At 33.9% G+C, this 11142-nt stretch overlaps 1 protein-coding gene across 2 annotated transcripts; it reads right to left on the reverse strand.

Moving 5' to 3' along the window:
- Window positions 1-4470: 4470 nt before the first annotated feature.
- Window positions 4471-8376, reverse strand: LOC135843491 (uncharacterized). 2 transcript variants are annotated; one of them, XM_065361404.1, is made up of 3 exons: window positions 7869-8376; window positions 5472-5657; window positions 4471-5396 (listed from the first exon to the last, which is right to left on the reverse strand). In XM_065361404.1, exons 1-3 carry the CDS (start codon window positions 7957-7959, stop codon window positions 5035-5037), a joined length of 639 nt encoding a protein of 212 aa, XP_065217476.1. In that variant the 5' UTR covers window positions 7960-8376; the 3' UTR covers window positions 4471-5034. The 2 variants fall into 2 exon arrangements, with proteins under 2 accessions (XP_065217476.1, XP_065217477.1); XM_065361405.1 differs by having other exon boundaries at window positions 4471-5378; window positions 7869-8347.
- Window positions 8377-11142: the final 2766 nt, after the last annotated feature.

The raw sequence follows: 11142 nt of genomic DNA on the forward strand, positions 1-11142 counted from the left end.
TTCTGAAAAATTAGAGCTATGCACTACTTAGATATGTAATAGCGGTTATAGCTGTAGAAACGGCAGCTAGCTACGCACACTTTGCAGCTAAGCTTTGCTTAGCTGTCTAGTTTAATTTTCTTACTGATAACAAAATACCTACCTATACCTAGGTATGTTGAATGTTGAGATAGATAATGTGAATAATTGACTGATCTGTGATAAAGCTCTCAAAATTCTAAAGAGATGAAACTTCAAAATTTCAAAAATGGTACCTAGGTATAAGCAATTTAATGCTTTAACGTATCTACCTAAGGTACCTACATATACAATCATAATTTACGATGTGGATATAAATGCATATTTTGTGTCGGGTACCTGTGTGTTCGTAGGTGTCGAGCATAGGTATAGGTAAGTATGTACATAGCCTTTAATTGACTCGACTAAATATCGTAAAATTTGATTACCTACCAGGCAGCTAGTCAGTTATTTAAATGGCCTAGTTCGGAGGTAATTTTTCCTATGGTTTATAAATATGTACTTATCAATAGATTAAATAAGTATAGGTAGAAACTATTCGACTAAAATACCCAAACGATGAAGTATTTTCGAGAAAGTCGTTTTCTGCCACGAGAATAAACACAAACACGCAATGAAAGAAAAAGAAAAACTGATTATTTTCGAAACTTGAACGGTTTTGTGAGAGAATCCACTCTATTTGGACTTGAAGATTTAGTATCAAGACTGACTATTGGGTGAGTGGGTGAGTGTAATAGAGAAAAAAGTACATATGTACATAGAATAATCTGAATAATTGAGCTCTGACGTGTAGGTAAGGTACCTAACTATAATGTATAATCAAAATGTTTGAATATTTATTGTGAGGGTTTCTAGTACCCGCATTCTTGCAAAATGTGTTAACAGATAGGTAGGTACTCGAATTTTGAAATTATTATTTTTCACCAAAATAGCTTCATTTGGAATCGATTTGCGACAAGACAAGGTTGAAGTGGTTACCGCCCATGATTACGATAATCATGTCAAGTGATGAGAGGATGGAAAATACCGGCCAACTTTGCCATTTTGACTTCTTGATTTTAATTAATTTTAATTCTTGATAGATAACAAATTACTAAAAACTCGAACTTGAGAAATACCTACACATTTCTGGTGGTAATAGTGCGATGAAAATTGAAAGGCTTGTATAAGGCCTATTCACGTACATTTTCTCAAAAAGTTGATACCTACGTTAATCGGGTAGAGCCAGAGGGGTAGATATTCTACATTCACGCCTCATTTCGAGCAAATGAAAAAAAAAAAAACATCCAAACGATGAAATTGGCCTTAAGAAAGCTCAAGATCAAATAATACCAACTCGTATGTTGTGTACCTACTTCAATGACGTATTTGCATGGTTTTATTGAGTTGATGCAATGCAAGGGAAAGAGCAATGTCCTGTGGGTAATTTATTTACTCACTTATCCTTCGCATTTGACGTGAGGTGATTCAATCAAATTATTTGTGATGTTTTGATTCAATAAGTATTTTAGACGGAATCTTAGCAGCGATACGATACTGATTTTTCAATGTACATAGGTACTTTTTAAAAATTTTAAATTTGCTACTTTTCATTTGAAATGGTAAGTTCAATAAAATTCAAATTTCACCATTTCCTGTTGATATTGGAGCCACCAGAGGGATTTAGTTTTTCTCCATATATATTTGAAATCCTGCCAGATAAGCGGAAAAATGTGCATATATGGACAACTGTAAATTTGGTTTCCATTCACCCTCGAGGTGTTGAATCCAAAAATTCGGTATCCCAAAAAATTCAACGAGGCCCCTCAAATGTTATTTTTTTATCAAATTTAATTAATCAAGTATTAAGTTTCAAAAAACATTAGAAACTGTTGAATTTACTTTTCACGTCCATAACAGTGTTTCAAATATTCATGAAAAATTGAAATCCTGCCCGAAGCTCATGAATAGCTCGATATATGATGAAAATGAAGTCCGCCACCCCTCCATTTCACAATTTATGGGATTGGCAAGACAATTCGATCATCTTAAAGTTAAATATTTTGTAGCTGGAATCAGCTGAAATGGAAGGTTTTCAGATTGAGAACCCTGGAAAGTAAGTGGAAATTAAAATTTTCACTTCTCATACTTCAGGAGAAAATCAAAAGTTTTCAGGGCGCTCCGAAATGGCTGTAAATGGAGAAATTTAGGATCAGTGGCATCTCATCAGAAGAGAATAATTTTTTCGCAATTTTAGAGGACGCCCTTAAATACAGCCAGTTGACTTTGCTGTTTTCAACTTTTCAGTCTTTTTAAAATAATTACATACCTAATTATGTAGGTCTACTCTCAAAGAAATTTTGAATTCTACGTCTCTGATTTGAAAAATTCTTCGATATACGGAAGAGAACATGTCAAACAATTTTGAATCAAAAATTTCAGCTGAAATATACCTACAACTTCATGTTTTGATTTTTAGAAAATTTTAAAAAATGTCAAAATGGAAATGGCCCAAAAAATTGATAAAAAATACAAATTTTGAAATTAAATCATAATTGAATCGAAAACCTAGCATTTCATTTATTCTGGCTGTTATGAACCTCCTCAATCCATTTTTTGGAAATTCCAGACGTTCTGGAGCCTCCAGTCAAAAACCAGCCTACTCCAAGAATTTCAAATTATCATTAAGCAACCAAAATTTTGAGCTCAATCAAAAAATGCACGCTTCCAGCAAGTTCTAGGCAAATTTAGTCAAAATATTATACTCCAGATGTCCAATTCAGATCTTGCTGGAACAGTGAACTTTTTGTTGTCATCTCGAAGGTATGCTGAAGTCAAATTTTCAGCTGTCCAGCTCGATTTCAAATATGTACATGTAGCCTATTATGAAAAATCAAATAATTTTTCTGGAGGCTCCATAACAACTGGAATCAAATTTCCACCATTTCCCCCCAAAATTACTTCATTCAAGAAATATTATATTGGTTCTCTCAAAAAATAATTTCCAATTCAGGTGAATCATGAATGCGTAAATGAAATTGAAATTCCAAAAATTCACCAAAAATCGAAAACTTAGTATAAGCAGCTAAAATTTTTTGTTATTGAAATTTTGATAGATAAGTAAGTATTACCTACATGATTTTTCCGAGAATCTAAATTTTGTTGAAACTGGACTCACTCATTTCCAAAATTAGCCAAATTGCATTCATCGCATTATTTGAAATGAAAAGGTCATTGAACTCATTTAATAATACATACCAAGATCACAACAGGAAAATAAATTTCTTTTCACTTCTCATCTCCTAATAAATGAGTAATATGACATATGACTATATGAAAAAAAATTCTCCTTTTCATTATTACCATAAATATAGGTACTAGGTAGGTAAAATAAAACCTATTCTATGCAACAGGGAGGGCTGAAAATTCGCAACAACCCACCCATAACGAAAACGCAGGTAGTTGCGTTACCTAATATTTCTGTCTTCCCTGTATATCAAAACCGATTGGAGGAGGAGGATGGGGAAGGGTGTGGAAAACTATATGAATGAATATTTAACCTCAGGATACATACTGGTTCAAGATTTATAGGCGCAAATACTTAGAAAAATAATGTTGGTTCATTTGCGACAAATAACATTTGGAGTTACACTGTCTGTAACCCCTTCTATATGATTCAGTCGTTGGCCATCATCGACTTATAAAAATTTGAATGAACACGTGCGTTAGCAACTGGCAGATGTATCTACATATTTATGTACAAGTTGTTGCAATTGACCGAATCTTGAATTAAGACCTTGATATTGTAATATATGTATCCAAATCTGTAAGATATTATTTTCGTTTAAAATGCTACATGTTCTTCTGACCCTAGATGATGAAGTTGTTTACCATATCATGGCGATCAAATAATATAGACATATCTAGTTATTTGTACAGTATAGTACAATTTTGAGAATTTCAAGAATTTCAATCAAATATTGTTATAAATATACCTACACGTGCTTGGTCCATAATTAGTTCAAAAGCAAGCAGAACTAAAATCATTTAAAAAAAAAAAAAAAAAAAAAACTATAACTTGTTTGTACCTATAGGTAATTTAACTGAGTACCTAATTCGAAGAATACCTACTTAAGGTACGCATATCTTGCTATTTTTACATGATCTAAATTAAGATCAAAACTGAAGTACTTTGTTTACGCACCATACTCGTAGATATAAATTTCACAGGCATACTCGCTTTTACGTTTTTTTGATCGTCGCACATACATGTCGTAATCGTAGGTACTATTTTAAATCGTGTTTATCGCACCGATTACAAAATTGACGAGTGTCGATTGATCGAGAACGTGTCATCCGTGTTCCACAGCTCATTTCCAAGAACAATCGAATTCTTACGAGTATTTTCAGCAATGGTGCAACTTCCTTCATCGATTAATCACCATGTTAAAAAAAAAATTCATACAAAGATGGTTTCTCGAAACAACGTTATATATTTTACGGTAGTAGGTATGTTATAGTGAGTGTTTTTTTCAACGCAAACACATGCGAGATTAATATACACGTTAATGAGAAACTATACGATAGGCGACGAGAATAGCTCGATTATTTAGAGATACATAGATTGAAAATGATGGCAAAATTCGTATATATAATAAATCACGTCGACGATCAACACGCGTCACGCGAATATACATTTTTAAAAAATCAAAGGTTGGTATGATTATGTGGACTAAAAAAGGTGTACCTGCAAGTACAACAATATTATTGTATACATTTCTTTTTTAGGAATTCTCAAAATCTCTCATCGATCGAACTTTTCCACTGTTGATCGATACTCTACAATGATGTTAGGTAGGTAGGTGTAGGTATATGACGGCGACATTTCGCTCAAATGTCATATTGGATGCTTCACAAGCCACCACGAAGCCGAGATCTTCGACGAATCTGTCTCATCCTCGAACCTCCGAGCATAAGTAAATCGAATAGAAAATAAACCATCACCCTATTCCATTAGGGTCATAAGATCAAATCCGCTTATACTTGCTGGACAACAGCCGGCATGGGAGTTTTGGCTGGTCCTTGGTAGATCGGTATGACGAAAATATCCAATGTTTTACGTTTATCATCTGCAGCTTTTTGGACAGTCTCGTTGTAATCAGGTGGGGCGAAAAGATGGTACGGTGGTGGCGGCGATTCCGGAGTATACGGTTTGTTTTCGTTGTGTAAGTTCTGTATAAAAGCTTGCAAGTGACTTTGACGATATAAAGGCATACGGAAGAATAACTCCATGCAGGTGATTATCAAAAAGAAGCAGACCAGGCTTCCGAATGCTCCGAGATACCAAACAACACACCAGCCCTCGGTTGACGATTGTTTTTCTGTAAATTCAACATAATCTATTATACAATAGAATTCATGGTCATATAGGCGAACGTGAAAGCAGTCGGTAAACCGGTTCGAGATGTATTTACCTGGTTTATTTTGATCGGTCGTATCGTAATCGTAGAGCTGCGGTTGCTGAGCGTTATTGTTATTCAAGTCGTTCTTGCTGCTGATGGGATTCGTTTTGAGATCCATGGTGTTCAGGTTATCGGTATTTTCCAGCAGGCCAAAACCCATAGGGGAGTCATATTCTGATGCATCTGACCTTTTGGGACCTGGAAGATATTCAAAAAAAAGATATTGATTAGATTACGTGAATATGAACTCTAAATTTAAATTTTCATAAAATATTCCGTTATTACTGAGCAAATAAGTGTGGTACAATTTTTTTTTTTTTTTTTCAAGGATTATTTCCCCATTTATCAGAACAATTATAATTAGAATCAGCCCACAAAGGCCCACTTAATTTGCAATGAAAATCAAGAGCAATACGTGCCAAAACACACATTACAATTATGCAGAATTTTCTCGTCGATTTACAATTTTTATTTTAAAAATATACATATTCAGCTCGCTAAGTAGTTGACGAATATTTAAATGTTTAAGGTAATCGTGAGTTGCATCGGAAAAACCCGTTTGTATGTATGATTCACACGAGTCGTCTAAGCGGATCTTGTCGTCATCTCTGAATCGTAAAAACGGGCAAAAGTGGAATAATTTTTGCACGTGGTCGTATTATTTTTTGAAGAAAAAAATTCCACTCAATTTGGCAACTTTTGAAATCAAATTTTGGATTGAGTTGTCCAATGATTTCTTGTTATGATGTGACTAATTCGACATTTAAACTCAGTTTTATTTTTATAACGTTTCTTGAGGGGTTAATTTTTGAAGAAGCTATTTTCAATTTTTTTAAAATTTTGTCAGGGGCATTTATTTAACTTTCAATTTCCATTTCGGGGAAGAGGAAGGGAGTGAGAGAAGGAAGGAGGGGGATGAAAAAAATTGTAGATCAATATAACATCTTTTTGAGCGATAATTTTTGAAAATTTCCTCAAAAATGAAATGTTTACAGGTATGATTTTTTTTAAATTCAATTTTAATGATATTTTTTCCACGACATTTTTTTAGATTTTTTGTTTTTTTTTTTCAGATGTTTTGAGCAAAAATTTAAAAGTTTAATCTAGATACCTACTCGTGCGTGCAATTTTTACAAAAAAAAAAAAAAAAAAAAAAAAGGAAAATTCTGCAAATTAACATTTGTATTCCTGGTGACCTGCTCCCCTCCCCTCTCTGATTTTTTTATGTTTTTTTTAACGTTGCCAAAGATCCAAAGATGAAGACGGGGTGGGGGGCTAATCAAGAGGAATAATTGTAGACATTTTTAGAAAAGATGCCATTTTTGGCGCTCAGAAATACTTTAGATGAGTTTTGAGATTGGAAAATATAAACCACGTGCTTTTTCTGAGATTAGTTTATTGATCAATTAGGTATGGTTCTGGATTTTTTCAATATTTTTTGGCTTTTAGATTAATCAAATGATTTTCTTGGGTATTTTTCTACCTCCTCCTTTTTAGAATCGATTTCATTAGATGGTTGGGTACCTAATTTTATTCGAAAATTTGAAACGTTTTATCGAATGAGGGTTTTTAATACATCCGGCTTTTTACCTTCTCTTCCTAGTATATAATTTCAAAGTGAAAATTAATTCAAAAGTTGAGGTTAATTTTCAACAACAACGTGAGTAAGTTTTTACAATATCGTTGTATTACCTAACTACCTACTACTTGGTGTAGGTAGGCAATTAGGCATCCGCGGAGGTTTTTGAATGCGCCAATGCGCGATAATTTTATCACCATTTTTGTTGGTTGAAGAATTATGCTGGCATTATCAAAGCTTACTTATCGACGCAATTTCAAGGAGAGAAAAGTTTCGTTACAAATGCGCCAGTAAAAACTAGTTCACGTGGTTTGAAAAAAGAAAGGAAAAACATAGGCGAAACGTGTATGGTACCAGCTCGATGTAAATAAATTTATTTTTCACGTTTATAATTACAACGATGATTAAGGTTAATTGCAGTGACGAAATGTTGGAGGAATTTTGATTGGTTGGACATTGGATTTGGAAGTAGGTTTTTTGAAATTGATACTTGTTGGGAATATTGAACCGAAGTATGTACCTAATCGATGTTTTGAGCACTAGATGGGTGAGTAAGTATGGGTGAATTTGCAGGATGTGTTCCGGAAATTTGGATGATGATGTAAAAGGTGCACATGATGAATGAATTTATCAATTGCCGCACGTGAATATTAAATTTAGCGATGATAAAACAGCTCTAGATGTAAGGCGGGGTCATTATGTAAGCGGATTTAATAAGACCGGTTGATTATCGAGATATTTATATATTTTAAATAAGAAAAAATAACGATAAAAGCAGTTCGAAGTTGAACCGGACGAGCCTCCAAAGAGGTAGAAAAAAAAATACATACCTTCTTGAAACGATCTGCTTTGCACTAATGTTGCGATGGAGGCCAGAATGAAGCATGTTTCGCAAAATCCACATCTTCCAGCGGTCACCATCTTGGAGAAAATTTTGGAACGATCCAAAATTTCCGAGAAAAAAATTCCAAAACTGGAACGGAAACGATGACGATGAATGAAAAAACTATGGACACGGAACACGACGACGACGTCGACTTGAACGAACGTTTGTTAATTAAATCACTAGTAGACTAGTAGTCGTAGTCTTATCAAACGACGCTCGACACTATTCGCTTATGTAGCTGTAGTACTGCTAGTTGCGTTGTATGTTATGCAAGTGATAAGAGAGGTACGCGTAATTTTATACTTATACCTATTTAGTTTCGGCGATTTTGTTTTTTCGTTATCAAAAAATGATGTCACATGAGACGGTTTTTGACGTCACAAATGGGTGTTTCAACGACACTCGAAAAAAATTTCCGAAAAATGGCGTCCACTTGAGAACGTTGGCGATTTTTTCTCGTCACCGAGGCGGTAGTCGATTGTGGAGCGATGCGGTGAGAGTCGGTAGTGAGTTGATGAGTTGGAGACTGGTTTAGGAATTTTTTTTTTTTCGATCATTCAACGTGGTTACGAGAGGTGGTTTTTGTGAAAAAATATTCAGTTTGTGGTTCGAATGCTGAAGCTTAGTGTCAGTTTTGTTATGTTGTATTTTTTTTTTGTTTTTGGTTTTATTTTTTGCTTATGCATGTTTTTTTAGTGGAAATGCGTTGTATGGTTTGGTGGATATACCTGCCGGTGTGAGAATGATGATTGTGGTGGTGATGGGGATAATGAGTAGGCTGGGTTTCTATCAAAATTGGTACCAAAATTTGTTACACGTAATTTTTATTTGATTTCAAAAAAAAAATATGTTTTTTCAATTTTTTTAAAGAGTAGGTAATTCAATTCTGATTTTTTGTGGAGTAGGGGGGAGGGGGGCTGATGCACCACCTCAAAAAAAAATTGTCAAGGTCATTACGAATTCTTCTCACTTGTGATTTTTTCAGAATTGCAGCAAATGGGTGATATCAGAAATGGAAAAGCTGAAATGAAAGAACCTTCTTCCTTGATTGTGTTTTACTGAATCAAAATCAGCTCATACAAAACTCATTAAATTACAATTGCTTTGATAGACATTGAATTTTTTAAAAATAATTACAGTATGATTTTTCAATCAATTTCGACGGTTTTAACATTTGATGCACAAAATAACTATTAGGGTTATCGCTGGAAGAGGGTGTATGAAGAAAAATATGGTTTTGGAAAAACCCGATGAAGGTTTTAGATTTGCATTTTCATCCAATTTTCGACTTTTTTCAAATTATTTTCTATTTTTCCTCCATTTTTTTTGTTTTTTCGTTTTTAAGGAATTTCAATCTGACATTAAAAAATGACATGAAGTACCTATCCCCCCCCCCCCTACATAGATTTCTAGAAAATGACTTGTTAGTTCAACGCGGATTTTCCTCATCATTTTTATGATCTCAGATTTAAATTTTTCATAATTCAGATTTGTATTTGAAAAAATTCCCGAAATGCATAAAATGAAATTAAATCCCAGAATTTTAGCATTATTAAAAAGCTGTAGGTAGGTACGTGGGAAAAAATACAGATGAATCCAAAATTGGAAGGGGCACAGCATTAAAACTGAACAAAATCGCCAAGAGAAAATTTTAAAAATTAATATACTGAACTCATCTTCAGATGCCAAAAAATTTTCTCTCCATTATCTCTTCAAGATTTCTCAGAACTGTCAAAGTTCAAAAATGAGAAACAAATATCAAAAAATAATGAGTTGGAATTTTTTTTTGGGTGTTTGTAATTACTTGATTACTACACCCCTCGTGTGAGATTTAAATCGAGTTGTTGAGGTCAAGTTTTTTAATTAGGTCTAAGAATTTTTTAATTTCGGGAGGGTTGTGTGGTATGAATAGGGATCTTTCATCTATTTGTAGGGATAGTCTGTGCTGATGTAAGGAGGGACAGTGAAATAGTAAGTGTTGGACAGATATAAGTTCTGACAGGCAGAACTGGTATGTGGGTTTTGGGGCCTTTTCAGGGGGGTGATTGTGGGTGATTTTTGTGTGGCCAATTCTCAATCTGGTTATAATGATTTTTTCAAGTCAAGTCTATTTAGTTGAAATAGGTTTTTCCAAGACTGAGTAGTTTTTTTGTGGTGAAAGAGCCTGTTTGATGTTTGGAGGGACCAGAAGTTTAGTCATTTCTTAAGTGTGTTTTGGGTGAAGATAGATTTAAGGTCGTCAGCTGTAATAAATGTGAAAGGAGAAAGAGTAGTGGCAGATTTTGCATTTTCATCTACAATTTCATTTCCTGTGATTCCACTGGATGGAGATGTTTGAATTTTGTAACTCAAATAGCGTTTTATGAATACCTATTTTGAATTTGAATTAGGGGGTGGTCAGAAAATAGATTTTGGATAGCAGTTGGTGAGCTGAGGGAATTACTCTGAATTAAGAAAGACTTATTTTCTGATTCATAAGTGAATGTATCACAGAGGCAGTGGAAAATAGCTGTGAGTTCGGCAATGTAGATTGAAGAGCATGTTATGGATTTTAAAATTTGAAATTTTATCATTAATAGGGTAGGCATACCCTGAATGAAGTGTTGGTATTTTTGATCCATCTGTAAAGCAGAGATTGGATTTTTTGTATTCTGATAAGAGTTCAAGATAGTTTTGTTTTATTACTAGTGGAGAGTGGCTATTTTTTGAGTATATAGTTAATAAGTTGTGTGTTGACTTGAGCCTTGAGGAGGTTATTACTGAACCATAGGTACCTTTTTTCCATCAAAATTCATCTTTTTACAATTTTTTGCATTTTTTCAAAAATGCAAAGTAAACTTGAGGAAGTAAAAAATGTTGCATCGATCTGGTGAAAGATTTTTGTGAGGAGGAGGCGAGAGGCCAATTTTTATTCTGTAAGGGAGCACAAAAACGCAAAATGGGGTCCTGCCCACTGACGTATATGTACTTGATTGTAAATTAAGGTAAAGAGTGCGAACGTTTGGCAGTCGTTTTTTGAAAATTTCAAAATTTCAAAAACTCTTTCATTTGCATGAATTTTTACGAGCTTTCTCGAAAATTTGAAGAAAAAAAGACAAGTCACTGAATATTTTTCCTCCAGTTCTATTCAAGATCTATAATACGATTTTATGCTTATCTAATATACGTTTTTTTGAGACTATGGGCCATTGTAAGCCGTAAGGCAAATTCATTTACAC

The sequence above is a fragment of the Planococcus citri genome, chromosome 4 (assembly GCF_950023065.1).
Source record: "Planococcus citri chromosome 4, ihPlaCitr1.1, whole genome shotgun sequence".
Classification (NCBI taxonomy): Eukaryota; Metazoa; Arthropoda; class Insecta; order Hemiptera; family Pseudococcidae; genus Planococcus; species Planococcus citri.